Source organism: Daphnia pulex, chromosome 12 (assembly GCF_021134715.1).
Source record: "Daphnia pulex isolate KAP4 chromosome 12, ASM2113471v1".
NCBI lineage: Eukaryota > Metazoa > Arthropoda > Branchiopoda > Diplostraca > Daphniidae > Daphnia > Daphnia pulex.
Genome location: NC_060028.1, coordinates 6,375,213 through 6,389,892, shown reverse-complemented (window position 1 = coordinate 6,389,892; position 14,680 = coordinate 6,375,213). Strand labels below are relative to the sequence as shown.

Sequence of the window (14,680 nt, the reverse complement as noted above, 5' to 3'; positions counted from 1 at the left end):
TGCACAAATGGATTTTCTTCACTTCGTTCTTATCAATCATAACTTACATTAGCGTAGCCAGCATTTTTAAACCGGCCAAACTCATTTATCATTTTGGTGCTTTTGATTGAAGCTATTAAAAGTTAAGACGACAAATACCTTGATATTTCCTAATTATTCCCACAAGGAGATGCTACAAATAGAATCTCAAAAGTAATATTTATGCTTTAACTGCTTGTATTTTTTTTACCTTGCAAAAAAATTATGAAGGAAGAGCGCACCAAGTGTACAAAGTAGAAATAAATCAACATGTGAGAAAGGGAAGGCCAATAACACGCTATCGGTCATGGCGCCAATCAACAAGACAACATGCAAAAAATTAGGTAATAGCAATAATAGTTCAAAAAATGGGTGGCAGGTGACAAAAAAATACATCATCCATCGACTTGAGATAACACACAAGTTTACAATCAATCCTTTTTGCCTAGTTTAAACATTCGTGCAAAATTGAGTGTTCTAACACAGCCCAATGCGTAAAAAAGGAGAGCAGAAAAAAGAAGTCAAGGATTCTTTTGGTCTTATCGAAGTATTTTTAGGGATCTAGAGGGTTAAGTTGAATAGAAAACGACTTGGGAGTATTTATGAGCGTGAAAAAAAGCTAGAGGTGAGTTCACAAAGATCAAGGTATTCAAGTTTGGAGGTGAGTGAAAAAGTCGTCATAGTAGAGCCAAACGTGTGCACTTATTATTTTTTTTTTCTTCTTTTCGTTGGTGATTTTTTTTTTGTAATTAAGAGTGTGAGAATATTATCAAAAAGTTTCAATATATATATAAGTCACACCAAGAGAAGTGTGTAGATGGTGGGAAAGATTAAAGAGGAAATGGCAAACAAAATGGAATTATCAAATATCAAAAGATAGGAGGGGAGTGACGCGTTGTGCTTATATCGATCGAAAAAATCAAAGAGGCAAACCGTTATTAGCAATAAATAATCGGAAGGACAGAAGAAGGAAGAGATTCCGCTGCTATGAAAAAATAAGGATTTAATTCAAACAATCTGAAAAGTTTCAACTTGCAATAAATTTAAACGTCCTTGGATGCTACGGCAGCACGACGCTCGGCTCCCGGAGCAGCGCTTCCAGAAAATACGGTCTTCTTGTTCAGCTCTTCAAACACAAGCGCAAAATAAGAATTCCATCAAACAAAAACTGATAATTGTGTAAACTTACCAGCAATAGTGAGTAGCATTCGTCTGCGCACGCCAAAGGCGTGAATGCCAAGGTCACGAAGTTCATTCTCCGTCAGAGTTTTAAACAATTCCAAGTCGATTTCGTGTTCAACGAAAAGTTCTAGTCATTAAGCAACATCTTAAAATCCAATCATTACAACTTAAAAATATAAGAAATTTACCGATATATTTAGTGAGTCCCATGGAATGCAATAGAGTAGAAAGGTCTTTAGCAGCAGCAACGCTGGGTTTCGGTAAAGACGAGACAGAGTCAATCAAATTGCTACTGAAGCCAAAGTCTGGTCCGTTTTTCACAGAAGAAACAGGGTCATCCCACGGACTACGGCGTTGATGGGTCTCATTCTGTTTGTGTTACAAAATTACTAAATGCCTTCGACTGATTAAAAATAAAAAAATATGCAATACCTTAATGGAAGTAGTTGAATCCGGCGTATCGCAAAATAATCCCTTTTCGGATGTCGAAGTCTGGCGCGACGATTTGCTGAAACCATAACCAGCCCAAGTAGGAGTTGGCACCCGAGCTTGCGATGGATTAGGAGTTTGTCTCATGGCTTTAAAGAATAGAAAAATTATAACACTGTTTTACCATTCATTCAAAACCTTTTCAAGCAGTACAATTTTTTAAGCAGATTAAGATTTCGTTTACAGTACAATTGACTAAGAAGGATGGTCTAAGAATACTTGAAGAAAAAAAAATCAAGAATAAGAAATAAAATAGATTTACCATTCAAAGCCAAAAGTTGTTTTTCCTCATAATCAGGGCAAGAGGTCACACGACGATCTCGTTCCCAGTTAGCCAACCCATCGTTCATCTGGGATGCCATGCGGTTTTGAAGTTCTGCTTTACAATTCAATTTTACAATTTACAATAAATTACACTAATTAATAGCACATCCTGAAACAAAGAAAAACTTGCCAGTGAAATCATGCAGCATAGTATTTTGATGGCCGAAAGGGAAATCACAAGGACTTATGGAGCCAGACGGAAAAGTCGGGCTTGAGACTCCACTGCTCGATTTCGATCCAGGGCCTGCTTGGAAAAAAGAAACTATTCCACTGAACAGCCGAGAATTTCTTGACATAAATACCTTGTCGAAAGTCAGTGTACACGTCTGGGTACAAATGAGTCTGGTAGGCATTGAAGGCTTGCAGATTTTTAGCCGAAAGCGTATTACGGTGCTGAAACTGAGCAGCAGCAGGATGAATACCAGGAACAACCCCATAAGCCTGAGGCGGTCGAGTTGGAAATCCTTGAGGGAAGCAGTTATTAGTCAAAGCCATTGGTTGAATATTGTGATATCCGAATGGCGACGTTGATGAGCATGCGGACGTTGGAGATGTGGGTGACGAGTAACCACCGAATCCACCTTGGTGGTAAACGGAGTAAATAGTTGGAGTTGACAGAGAGATCACAGTATGACCTATTACAATCACAAATTGTTAACGCAACCAGTAAACAATTAAAACTTGAAATTAATTGAGCTTACGGAAGCTAAACGAAGGATCTGTTGAAGTAACTATGTATGCTGTTGGAATCGAAGCAACCACCTTCTCATCGCCATCTGAACACCCCAAGATCATACGACGGGCTTCGTAGATGTTACCTAGTGAAAGAAACGAGACAATAAAAACCGATTTCCAATACATGATATTCACACAACCTACCAGCATTACGCTCATAACCTCGAATGTTCACCGATTTGACTGAGAGTTTGGGTTTCGGCTTAATCGAGATAATGACATCATACTTTTCGACCAGCTTTGAAACAGTCAATGGGTCAGGCTCCGCTTCTTCACGTAAATCAAACGTCAACATAAGGGGAAGTGAACCCTGTTGATATTTAGAGTTAGGTAAAATAAACAAGACATTGGTAGTAGAATGAAATTTTTACCATCAGCATCAAACGAGCTTGAAGTACACTATCCAGCGACCCCCTGATTGAAACGGTATTTTTACGAAGAGGAGGAATGTGCGGATCAGTCAGATCAGGAAACATAATAGTAGTTCCAGTGACTGTACGGATGTGCTGCAAATTCATTTTATTACCACCTTGAACAACAGCATGATGCTGGGGCGAGATCTCCAATGTCATGCAAACTTGCACTTGATTCTGCAGAACAGATGCAAAATGAGTAAAAAATTATTGCAAATTATTCAGAAATATTGCTTACAGCCAATGTTCCACAAAAGTAGTCCACAAGAATTTTAACGGCTTCCTTGAGAGGAGCAACGTCCGATTCACTTCCTTTAATAACGACCACACCTGGACGAGGTCCACGAGAACGAGCACGAAAAGAAACTTGAACGCAGTAACGCGATTGCAAGTTTTGAATAAATGGCGATTCCACATCGGGAAAAGCCTGAAAGCAACCCGTAATGGGCAATTCGAACATAACCACCAATGGCATCAAATCCTATTATTGGAAAATAAATGAATTAAAACCATGCAAAATTGTAAACATTGGAATTGTGCGTCTTACTCGAACGCGAGCTCTAGCTTTCTCGACGCCAGCCAATTCGCCAGCGACAGTAACCAAGTTGCTCTTTTCAGTCTGATTAGTGCGGTTCGAATCTGGAAAATGGACGTGGCAACGCGTTTCTTCCATAACGCGGCTAATGGTATTACCTCCACGTCCAATAATGTGAGAATGGTCTGTGTAGCTCACTTCCATTTTTAGAGTCACTCTGTTGCTTTGCTGGAAAATCAAGAAAAAGAAATTGAAACATTAACCTTCAGTTTTCATTTTCAAATTCAGTTAATTTTTTACCCTAGTATCAAGAACAGCCATGATACGTTCTTTGGCAGCGCGAACTGATTCTGGCTCCCCGGCCACTCGAACATGTGGATCTGGAATGACATAATGAAATTAGAATATTTATGCTAAGTCTTAAACTATTCTTATCATGAAATAGAAACCCGATAAACAATTTTTTTAAAAAAGCTCAAACACTCAATTTTTACTGTCAAATTGACGTAATCACGAATTTAAAATTTTTTTAAATAGTTTACACTAACCTCGTTTGGATTTCGAACCAACTTTCAGTTTCTCTGGCCACATGATAACAGTACTCGTTTCTTGCATGACCTTCGCACAAACGTAGGAAATAATCAAAGTAAAAATGTTAAAAAAAATCACAACAATGGCCATCCGAACCAAAATAAAATTATGTAAGAATTTTCGGAAGCACTTTCACTGACGGTGTACACCGATGTAATGAAATTGGAATAGTGGAGCACATTTCAAAATGTCCAAGAACACGAAAAGTCGAGAACACATATCCAGCCCCTTTTAAGGCTTCGACCAATGAAAATGAAATGTTCACCCCCTCATCTCTAACCCTCTAGAGACTTGAGGACACAGACTAATCGGTGGTCACTGAATGGCCGTTAAAGAAAATTCAATTTTTGTAACATGTCAAATAGCCATTACAATGTTACACACACATTAACTTTTACTGTTTAATAAACTTACCCTGAGAAAAAATCGTTCAGCAGCTGCCTCACTTCCACCCTCAGCAGGGACTAGAACGAGAATAAGAAAGAACACTTAAATTGAAACCAAAATCCAGATAACTTTTCACAATTTTCATTAAATAAAACATCACCCTATCTCTCTTAAAAAGAAAGAAAGGTGATGCTTGCTTAAGGGTCAAACTGGTAACGACCGGCGAATGACCAGCAATCATTCTTTTGTTTTGTTGAACTTGCGAAAAAAAGAATCTAGTCCTGTGTGATTGCAATTCCCTTGACTCGATAAGCCAGCCCTAGGCTAACAGGATGAAAAAAAAATGGTCGTGGGGGACGAAAACCTCTGGAGACTTTAAGTTACTTATCCCTTCGGCTAATGTTCAAAAACGTCGAAAACGTTCGTTTTCTCGACAAGTGTATACTGGGTAGCAACCTCACCTAAAAGCATTGATTCCAATTTGCGTCGATCAACACGAAAGCGTTCTTCGTACAGTCCATCAGCGCGGGGTTCACCATCGACGCTACCATCTAAAGTTCGCAGATCTTCAGACACCAATGAAGAACTTTCCGATATTTCTGATGCTAAATCCATGACGTGTTCCATCATCTTTATCCTGTAGAAATAAAAAAGAAGATAAAATAAGAATGTGACCCAATCACTTACTAATATCTCAATCGAGACTATTTCTAGGACAAACAATCAAATCAATGTCATTGACTTTGAGGTATGACACATAATTACAGTCCCTAGTTTCAAGGGGGAGGGGGCAAATAATGATTACAGGAAAGTAAAGATGGCGGGTTAGTACAACATGTGCCAATGAAAAGTAATGATTACTGATTATTCTTACCTTATTTCACTATTGAGATTTCACACTGTCGACATAAAATTGTTTGCAGAGGGCAGGTAGAATTAAAAGTTTTTTTTTTCGATTTTTCAGCAGCAATTAATCACGATTTAAAGGGCGAGATGAGATATGCGATGAAACGAATGGTTCCAAGTTACTTTTGAAAAAAGATGGCCTAGCACAGATCAGTTTTAAAATCGATTGAAAAAGCCTTTGGCAAAAATAAGGAATTCTTTATTACTGGCGATCGAAAGGTGGTAAGAAAACAGTGAATGATGCTAAGGCCAAGATAGAATGGGCTAACAAAATAGGAAACCAATATCGAGTCTACTGTTTTTTAACCCCCCTAATAATCACGATACGTCTTGGCTCGAAGAAGAAGAGTGATGAAGTGTTGAGTGAGCGTGAAGATTGTCACTGAAAATCGGCCAACCCTTCAACGGTGCGTGTGCGTGCTAGGTGACTCTCCCAACGGGGCGCCCTATAGAAAGTGAAAACACTAGTGGGCGATTTCAACGCAGCAAACCAGATTTACGTGAAAATAACTGATTTCGCCGCCAGGTGACGGGTTACCTATGACCCAATATTCCACTCCTCTCAAGGTATGGTATTACCCGATACCTGTAATAAAGGTTGAGAGCGGCGCGCAGATTTTCTTTCTTCCTATCTCAACCTTATTTACGTTTATGAAAAAAGCTAAGGTATCTCCAAGTGGACAGCTCTTACCATTACTTCTCTTTTCAGATTTTTTCGCTCTTTACCCTTTCTCTCGTACAATGGATTACAATGACAAACCCTAATTGTTCGTGCCTTGAGGCAATACGAGATATTTTCATTGTAGTAAAAAATGGCGATGTCCATCTTGTCAACTTGAAGACATTATTCCAAATTGTTTCGATTGGAAACAAATCGATTGTAATCTTGCTATCAATCTTTATATACAGATACTAATTTTTTTATTTTAAAAGTATCAAACGACGGGTAGATGAGTGTGTAACTGATGAGATTATGAAACAATTGATTCAATTTATGTAATGTTGCAAAATTGTATAAGTTCTTTCAGTGTAATATACCAAAAATGAAAAAAAAAATATTGCATGCGTCTTGCTGTTGCCATGGTGTATTAGTATTACATGTGTATATTAGTATTACAATTTACACCATGCTGTTGCTGGCTACACGATCACTGCTCTGGTCAGCTGATGTTGACAGCTGATCAACAAGCCGAAGCATAGAGAAATATAAATCGAACTGGCAACGCCTTACACAGAAAATTGGTCTGATCTCGAAATCGTTCAAAACACATATATTTCTCGTTCCAGCTAGCAATTTTCCCTCGTTTTATGATCTGAAATTTTCACTTTTTTGGCATTTCCCCAAGTAAAATTTCTCAACTAATTATGGTGCAAGGAAAGGTCTAACTTGTTTATTGGTATTTTTTCAGATTATGGCAGAACCTCGGAAATCACGTGTTGATCAAATTTTATATGGAAGCACAGTAAAACATGGTGATGAGCCGAAAACGGTTAAGAAGTCTAAGTGGAAGGAACAGTACGGAAAGAATGTTGAGTCGGTCATTTCATGTGCAAGCAAATTTAAGAAATTTTTTCATTCAAGACCTGTTTCACGAGCAAAGGCTGCAGCTTCGAAAGAAATTCCTAATCCAAAATTTCCCATACACGAGTCAAGCAATAATGCAAAGTCATCTTTAAAAAAACCACCATTTATTGTACCAGGGAAAATTGTTTACAATGATCTTCACCTCCTTCAGTCTATTAGTCAAGTCAAGTGTCTACCTGCCAAGAAAACCGTGACAAGAACAGGTGTTGGCAAGGTGACTCCCATCCAACAGCAGGTGACATCCAGTCAAGCATCAGGTAAAATCAGATCAGCAGCAAGTGTCGCCAAACCAACAGAAACAAAAATAGTTCCATGTCCGAAGTGTAAAAATTGTGCCCCTCTAACAGGTATAGCTATAGCTATAAGTGTGTCATTCAATTCAATCTATTCAAATTTTTATTTTATTTTTTAGGACTGGCTCCTGAACTTTCTGTCCCATCACACCCAACCAATTTAGTTGATGACTTTGCTGCCAGCTCCTCTTCACGTCTTTCTACACACAATCCATTTATTGCTGTCGATCGAAGGACTTCAGTTCAGAAACCATTCAGCAGATTATTGAATACGCAAGAATTGTCAGCTCCGCAATTGTTTGATTTTCAGGAAGATGGCTCAGACATCGACAGTTCAGAAGACTCGGATGGCGAGCAACCTTTGGATAACAGACGTGGCAACAATCAAGGTGTAACCGAAGAGATCGCTGAATCAAAACTTGAGAAAAGCGATACTTCTACTGAGGAAGAACATGACGAAATAATTGAATTAGCGATAGTTCATCGAAATAACGAAGACACCAATAACAGTACGTTGGAATTTACTGAATCTGGAACAGAATCTCCCAGCAAAACTCAAATCGAAGAAAGTCCACTTCAGCAGAGTTTGCATGCCAAGAACAACATGGAAGTAGCCCAACAGTTACAAGTACAAGAAGTTCACCAAACTAAAGAAGACACCAGTATGAGTAATTCTGAAGTCAATGAGCCTACCGTTCAAATAGCGTCTCCCAACAAGGCTGAACTCGAAGAAGACCAACTTCAGCAGAGTACGCATGGTAAAAACATGGAAATTGCCCGGCAACTACGAGCCCAAGTAGATGAAAAGAAAACACAATTGGATGAATTGTGTCGTTTATGGAACGACAAGCTCAAACAAGACAACGCTATACCGGACGACGAAACAGGGGCTGTTCTCACTGTTATTGGACAGACACAGCAACTTCAGCGCGAAAAGTTTCATCAGTACGCTGGCCTGATACTTCAATTTGAGAACAACAGTGACGAGAAGAAAATTACGAAAACTGATTTGGAAGGCTTTTGGGAGATGATTTTGCTACAGGTATTTCATTTGAAAAAATTTCTATTCAGTCTTCAAAGTCAGTTTTAAAGAATTTTGTGTTCCCAGGTAACCGATGTTGAAAACAAATTTACCGAATTAGATTGTCTTCATAGAGATGGTTGGACCCGCCAAGAAACTGTCCATTTCCAATTGAAGAAAACAAAGAAACCAAGAAAGAAAACTGAAAAGAAGAAAAATATTGGCGAAGTAGAAGTTAAATCGTCTGGGATCAGGTCTCATATTGCCTCTCTGAGGAAAAAACATATGGAATCAAAGTAAACTTATTTATTCTTCCATTGGTCAAATTAATGGAACATTATTGTTAACATTTGCAGTTCGTTGAAAACGGATGATTTTGTTTCTTACGCTGACCAGTCATCGCTTTTGAATCCCAGAGAAGTTGCTTCAGCTTCAGCTTTAAACCTTACCGACAAACCGTGCCAAATGGGTCAGTCAGCTATTGAGAAAATAAGAGATGAAGAATTTTCTGCTCCTAGGTAAAAATCCTTTTCAGGGATAAATTAGTTTCTCTAAATCCTTATGCATAAATCTTAATTAATTTTGGAATTCTACACGATAGTGGAATACAAGCTGAAACCCCGGTTTACTCCAAACTGATCAGAAGAATGAAGCACAAGTCTGAAAATCATACATTCTTTTCTTCGCCTCATCAGTCCCCATGTCACACGGATAGTCCTCGACCAAGAAGTCATTCTACAAGTAAGCTTATTAGTTTTTAACTATTATGAAATTAAAAGATTAAAATGGATATTGGATTTTTTAAAAATAGATGTTATATTGGATCATCCTCTTGTTCCAACATCTTTAGCTAAGAGGTAGCCTATTGCAATTCTTTTCCTTTGCAATTTCAGTTGTAACAGCAAAATTATTATTATTTTAGGGAAAAAGTTCTGCCACCCAGCCAATTCCTTGGAATTCCCAAGATACAATTTTCCCCATCGGCACAATGTACTACTCGTAGTGGGCGACCAATTCGTTCCCCCGATAGATATGGTCAAACTGAGGAACTAAGAATTCACCCGCACATCAACATATCTGAAAGCCCATCTACGAGAGTGCATGTCACTCGTAGCGGACGAATCAGTCACTCACCCAACAGATTTCCACAAACAGAAGAGGCAATGGTTTCCTCGTATACACCTAAATCACGGATTACTCAATATACCAAACCCCAGCAGCAAAGTAAGTCGGTATTCATGTTTACATACTTGCTATTTCCTCTACTAATTTTTTCTTTCATCTAGACGCAGAGATAAATTCTTTGACTCCTGAACGTGTCGGTGACATTCCCATAAATAAAGAAGAAAATAACAATGATGTAAATGAAGGCTTTTCGGCCACACATTTTGGTTGAAGATTTTGATTTCCTATTTGTTCTTGTAATCTAAAAAGAATTATATTTTGAGAGGTATGCAATATCTTACACGAAAGAATACAAATGTTGGTTATACAAGCAAATTTATATTTGACGGGTTTCTTTTTGGAATTACATTCAATGTTTAATCCATAACATTAGCCCATGTTGTGCCGATTCCCGTAGCCTCTCCTGTGGTCATCCTTCCAATCATCATATTGGCGAGCTCGGATAAGTTGTTCTTCTTGGTCTAGTTCAGCCTTTCTCTCTAAATCTGTTGCTTCTTGTTCCGCTTTCAAAGCGGCCATTTCTGTATTTTTTGCTTCATCAAGCAGAGAACGAGAATTGCCAGAGGTTTCACCTAATTTTCCATACCTAAATCCCATTTATTAAATTGATTTTAGAACTGATAAATTAATTTAGTTGCTTTAAATACACGTACCATCCATCCTTCATTCTTTGATCAACAAGCTCTTCTACCGTCATAGCGGGAATACTAGGATATCCTAATCCGTAAACTGCCTTTTGGACGGCATCCCTTGTAATAATGATAGGTTTCAATGGTTTGCCCACATATGGTGGTAATTTTTTGGCATCACAACCGCCTCTTTTAATTTTGATGAGGTGTTCAACTATAGGTTTTTCTTGAGTTATGGATTTAAGTTCTTCAATAGTTGAGAAAACAAATTTCTTCATCAATAATATGTAGTATTCACGTGCAATTGATTCATCTGAACTAGGGTTTTCAAGAGCATTCTTGAGTTCAATGAGTTTCGATTCCAAGTCCTTGGCTTCTCTGAATTTCCTGATTTTCTCCTCTCTTTGTCTTGCCATTTCTTCAAACCCCATAGGACCAGGATGTCTTGGTGGTTCCTCACATTTCACAAGTTGATCTCTGTCAGGGATATCCAATCCTCCAACTGAATAATCCTTGCATCGCTGAAGAAAATCTTGAAAATAAACTTCTGCAACATTAAGAATATTTAATCGGTCATCTGAATTGAGTTTCAGACTCAAATCCCCAAGAAGCACTGGCAAGAGGAAAAATTTCAAATCATTGGTTGCAACTTCATCAACACTTTCATTTGTACTAAAGAGTCCAAGGGAGCTGACAAGTCTGGTTGCATCCTCCAGTATTTGAATGCAACTTCTAACTTTAGCCTATAAATCATTCAAAAAAATAGTTTGAAAAACACAATAAACCAAGAAATTCTTTGAATAGAATACTGACTACATACCTGATATTCAGGACTGTTGGAAGGATCCATGGTATCACACAATCCATGATATATCTTCAATCCTTTGTCAAACAACCCTGACACCGTTTCAGATCCATCTTCTAAATCGGCCGACATTTCCGTTTTCTTAATGCTATGTTTTTATACTGAAGCATAGAGCCATAGACTACTAAGTTGAGACAGTGCTTACACGGGTTGCCATCTAGTAGTCGTAACTCGTAAAATGATTACACCAACTATCCATGAATACCACGTAGTGGAGTCATTAAGAACCGGTTTTAACCAGAAACAAATTGCATCATGAGATTTTCTTCATGAACTTTATTATAACTTTGATACTAAACCATTAAAAAAAATTCAATATTTCCAGTCTCCCTGTTAAATTTCCCATAAGAGGGGGCTCCGCTCATTTTACTAAAGGGGGGTCTCAATGTATTTCCGTATGCCGCAACAGCCTAGATGGCGTGGCATTCGTTGAGACCTCCCTATGCCTCCATACAAAAGTCGCTAGTAAAAAGTAGCTTCCCGTCAAATCCCCATATGGGAAATATGGGGACCCCCAAATATGAAAACCCCTATTTTTACTCCTAATTAAACCCCTATTTTAGATAGATGTTGCAAATGGTCGTCGAGGGCTATTGGAATTTAACGTTGACTGCAGCGACCATAGGCTAGATGACTCTGGTTCTGCTCAGTTTATCACCCAATATAACCCTATTTGACAACCATGTATCGAGTATAAATTTGCACTTCTAGGTTTTGGGTAGTCTTGTCACTCGGACTTTTTTCGATGGTTCTGCAGACTGGAACATCGCCAATTTTAACCAGTTGCAAAGCAAGCACACGCAATTTATTTGTAAGACTTAAATTTCATATTTAAGAACGATAAGGAGAATAAAAATTAAAAAAATCAAATGCTTAAACAGGAAATGCTAGACAATTAACAATCTAGTATACTCAACGCGTATTTTGCTGCTGCACTTTTGGCAACTGACGTTTTTTGCCAAACCTCTACTGATAGGGATTGCATCAATTTTAAGCGTAACACGGGTCAAACCCATGATCTTTGTTTCTCTATTATAAAAAAAAAACATTATAAATTTTTTTTAGTAATATGTCAAATTATATTACGCAAATTGCAAAGCTTTTCCATATTTACGATGAATCGTCTGGACAGGGTTCTTAGGCCAGTAACTGATCTTTCCATCTGAAATTTAAAATTTTGAGTTAATTGAACATTTATAAATTAATTCAAATCTACCGGGGGCAAGAAGTGGGGCGATAACCGCCCACGTAATGTCGTTAGAATAACCCGAGTCTTCGAATATAGCTCCGGCAAGGGCTATATCCGGCTATAACCGCCGAGTTTTTAGAATTTTCCCAAATTAGAGACGTGCTCCCACTACCCCAGCGCAATTTTAGCCCACCCTTTCTCGCATGTGATTGGTTCGGCCCGATTTGAAAAGGCCTTGAAAAGCAAGCACACGCAATTCGTTTGTAAGCAGTAAATTTCATTTTTAAGACAGTAAGGAGCAAACAAAATCAAATGTTTGGAAAAGAAATGTGGACAATTGGCAATCTAGTATACGCAATGCGTATTAGACTGCAGCACTCTTTGCGACTTTCACGTTTCAGGTTAGAAGTAAATTTTATTTTTAAGACAGTAAGGAGCAAAAAAAAATCAAATGTTTGGAAAAGAAATGTGGACAATTGGCAATCTAGTATACGCAATGCGTATTAGACTGCAGCACTCTTTGCGACTTTCACGTTTCAGGTTAGAAGTAAATTTCATTTTTAAGACAGTAAGGAGCAAAACAAATTAAATGGTTGGAAAAGAAATGTGGACACTTAGCAATCTAGTATACGCAACGCGTACTTGGCTGCGGCACTTTTTGCGACTTTCACGTTTTTCCCCAAACCTCGACTGATGAGAATGGAATCAACATTGAGCGTGACACAGGTCAAACCCATGATCTTTGTCTCTCTATTATTTAAAAAAAAAAAACATTAGCATAAAAAAAAATTAGTAATATGTCTACTTCTTACACGAACTCCATAGCTTTTCCAAATTTTCGATGAATGGTCTGGACAGGGTTCTTAGGCCAGTAACTGATTGTTCCTCCGGGGGCAAGAAGTGGGGCGATAACCGCCCACGTTATGTCATTAGAAAACCCCGAGTCTTGGAATATAGCCCCGGCAAGGGCTTCCTAGACGTCAGCCAATTCCTTAGGGGGCTCAGTGAAGGTGGCGAAAGGCAATTCTGGGTCGTCCACCGACTCCACTATCTCAAAAAACTATCAAAACAACAAAAAGTTGTTTTGATACAAAGATTGTTTTGTTATATGTAAGAATCTCTTACCTCATGCATGTGTTGGTGTCCATTACGGGTCTGTTGTTCGGCAAAGGCATCGATTTTAGCTGTTAGGTTGTTATCACATAGCTTGATGTGTTTATGTATGCCATGCCTAACGGTGAGAACTGCCCAAAATTCGTTACTCGTCAGAGTTGCAAAAGTGGCCGACTTTGCGTCCACCGTGTCTTGACAGTTCAGACTGACAAATTTTGCCATTTCAAAACCTAAAAATAAACAGTTAGAATATTAGAATAATAGAATTTTATAAGAAATAAGAAATTAGCTTACCCAATACTCGGTCACCTATCCACTCCTGTTCATTGTAGGACTCGGTGAGGCAATTGTTCTTGTAAGATGAGTGGGTCATTGCTTGAATAAGCAGCAACTTATTTTTGAAGATATAGCCAATAGTTTTTTCCACTTCTTCAAGCCCGTTGATCAAAAATTCAACCATGGCTTTCCCGTCCAAACATATCCTCTTCTTGGGCAGGGGGCTCACACCCATCTCTTTGGTCTCTAACTTACGTTTCATTACTAGAAATAATTAAGTTAATTATTTTAGAATGGCTATTCATTTAAAAAAACTGGGAGTTCTGATAAGAAATATCAGCAATTAATAACAGGTGTCCCAAGATGGGTTGGTTCTTTAACCCCACTTGGCAAAAAAAAAAAATACCAAAATTAGGATTCAAACAGTACCTTGAATCTCTTACACACTTTTTGATGTAAAAATTTTGACAAAGCAATAAGTTTTGAATATACTATTTGAAAAGAAACCGCGCGAATACAATGCGATGTCAGCGCCAAAACTAGGATTAAAATGTTACCTTGGTTCTCTTACACACTTTCTGACCGAAAAATGTCGATAAAGCGAAATGTTTTGAATATTATATTTGAAGAAAAACCGCGCGAATACTACTACGAATACTACGACTAGAAGTACGTTCAAATTCATTAGAGCGTAGATTTCGGTAGTACAGCATTGAGTCTGAGATCATTTAGTTGTTTTATTTTTGTTTTATTTTTTTATTTTTTTTTGTTTTATTTTTATGTCATTAGAAAACCCCGAGTCTTGGAATATAGCCCCGGCAAGGGCTTCCTAGACGTCAGCCAATTCCTTAGGGTCTCAGTGAAGGTGGCGAAAGGCAGTTCTGGGTCGTCCACCGACTCCACAATCTCAAAACACTATCAAACAACAAAAAGTTGTTTTGATA

General features: G+C 38.2%; 4 protein-coding genes across 5 annotated transcripts; 1 reads left to right on the top strand and 3 right to left on the bottom strand.

Moving 5' to 3' along the window:
- Positions 1-198: 198 nt before the first annotated feature.
- LOC124209842 (protein bicaudal C homolog 1-like) lies at positions 199-6,220 on the bottom strand. Of its 2 annotated transcripts, none has more exons than XM_046608062.1 (18): positions 5,787-6,220; positions 5,549-5,720; positions 5,136-5,311; positions 4,702-4,751; positions 4,245-4,314; positions 3,997-4,076; positions 3,709-3,924; positions 3,400-3,642; positions 3,120-3,338; positions 2,893-3,058; positions 2,715-2,831; positions 2,316-2,648; positions 2,144-2,257; positions 1,952-2,065; positions 1,633-1,778; positions 1,389-1,569; positions 1,208-1,327; positions 199-1,144 (listed from the first exon to the last, which is right to left on the bottom strand). In XM_046608062.1, the coding sequence occupies exons 3-18, from the start codon at positions 5,302-5,304 to the stop codon at positions 1,062-1,064; spliced, it is 2,421 nt and encodes an 806-aa protein (XP_046464018.1). In that variant the 5' UTR covers positions 5,305-5,311; positions 5,549-5,720; positions 5,787-6,220; the 3' UTR covers positions 199-1,061. The 2 variants fall into 2 exon arrangements, with proteins under 2 accessions (XP_046464018.1, XP_046464017.1); XM_046608061.1 differs by having other exon boundaries at positions 1,952-2,068; positions 5,787-6,054.
- A 542-nt stretch (positions 6,221-6,762) lies between these two features.
- LOC124209844 lies at positions 6,763-9,979 on the top strand. Its single transcript, XM_046608063.1, has 9 exons — positions 6,763-6,925; positions 6,990-7,512; positions 7,578-8,500; positions 8,567-8,775; positions 8,836-8,997; positions 9,081-9,220; positions 9,291-9,336; positions 9,402-9,703; positions 9,766-9,979. Exons 2-9 carry the CDS (start codon positions 6,993-6,995, stop codon positions 9,873-9,875), a joined length of 2,412 nt encoding a protein of 803 aa, XP_046464019.1. The 5' UTR covers positions 6,763-6,925; positions 6,990-6,992; the 3' UTR covers positions 9,876-9,979.
- Positions 9,963-11,296, bottom strand: LOC124209846 (immunoglobulin-binding protein 1b-like). Its single transcript, XM_046608066.1, has 3 exons — positions 11,114-11,296; positions 10,318-11,036; positions 9,963-10,250 (listed from the first exon to the last, which is right to left on the bottom strand). The coding sequence occupies exons 1-3, from the start codon at positions 11,228-11,230 to the stop codon at positions 10,034-10,036; spliced, it is 1,053 nt and encodes a 350-aa protein (XP_046464022.1). The 5' UTR covers positions 11,231-11,296; the 3' UTR covers positions 9,963-10,033.
- A 671-nt stretch (positions 11,297-11,967) lies between these two features.
- On the bottom strand, positions 11,968-13,084 carry LOC124209974 (endoribonuclease Dicer homolog 1-like). Its single transcript, XM_046608225.1, has 4 exons — positions 13,019-13,084; positions 12,375-12,465; positions 12,245-12,320; positions 11,968-12,187 (listed from the first exon to the last, which is right to left on the bottom strand). The coding sequence occupies exons 1-4, from the start codon at positions 13,082-13,084 to the stop codon at positions 12,046-12,048; spliced, it is 375 nt and encodes a 124-aa protein (XP_046464181.1). The 3' UTR covers positions 11,968-12,045.
- Between the last annotated feature and the right edge of the window lie 1,596 nt (positions 13,085-14,680).

Excerpts from the sequence above, each read along its gene's own strand:
- LOC124209842 (XM_046608061.1), bottom strand. The coding sequence starts at position 5,304 with ATGATGGAACACGTCATGGATTTAGCATCAGAAATATCGGAAAGTTCT. Across the intron at positions 2,832-2,892 it reads AGGTTATGAGCGTAATGCTG|GTAACATCTACGAAGCCCGT; the intron begins GTAGGTTGTGTG and ends TTCTTTCACTAG. Across the intron at positions 2,649-2,714 it reads AGATCCTTCGTTTAGCTTCC|GTCATACTGTGATCTCTCTG; the intron begins GTAAGCTCAATT and ends TGATTGTAATAG.
- LOC124209844 (XM_046608063.1), top strand. The coding sequence starts at position 6,993 with ATGGCAGAACCTCGGAAATCACGTGTTGATCAAATTTTATATGGAAGC. Across the intron at positions 8,776-8,835 it reads AAAAAACATATGGAATCAAA|TTCGTTGAAAACGGATGATT; the intron begins GTAAACTTATTT and ends TAACATTTGCAG. Across the intron at positions 9,221-9,290 it reads ACCAAGAAGTCATTCTACAA|ATGTTATATTGGATCATCCT; the intron begins GTAAGCTTATTA and ends TTTTAAAAATAG.
- LOC124209846 (XM_046608066.1), bottom strand. The coding sequence starts at position 11,230 with ATGTCGGCCGATTTAGAAGATGGATCTGAAACGGTGTCAGGGTTGTTT. Across the intron at positions 11,037-11,113 it reads CCAACAGTCCTGAATATCAG|GCTAAAGTTAGAAGTTGCAT; the intron begins GTATGTAGTCAG and ends AATGATTTATAG. Across the intron at positions 10,251-10,317 it reads CAAAGAATGAAGGATGGATG|GTATGGAAAATTAGGTGAAA; the intron begins GTACGTGTATTT and ends AATGGGATTTAG.
- LOC124209974 (XM_046608225.1), bottom strand. The coding sequence starts at position 13,084 with ATGGGTTTGACCTGTGTCACGCTCAATGTTGATTCCATTCTCATCAGT. Across the intron at positions 12,321-12,374 it reads CGCCCCACTTCTTGCCCCCG|ATGGAAAGATCAGTTACTGG; the intron begins GTAGATTTGAAT and ends TTTAAATTTCAG. Across the intron at positions 12,188-12,244 it reads GGAAAAGCTTTGCAATTTGC|AGAAACAAAGATCATGGGTT; the intron begins GTAATATAATTT and ends TTTTTATAATAG.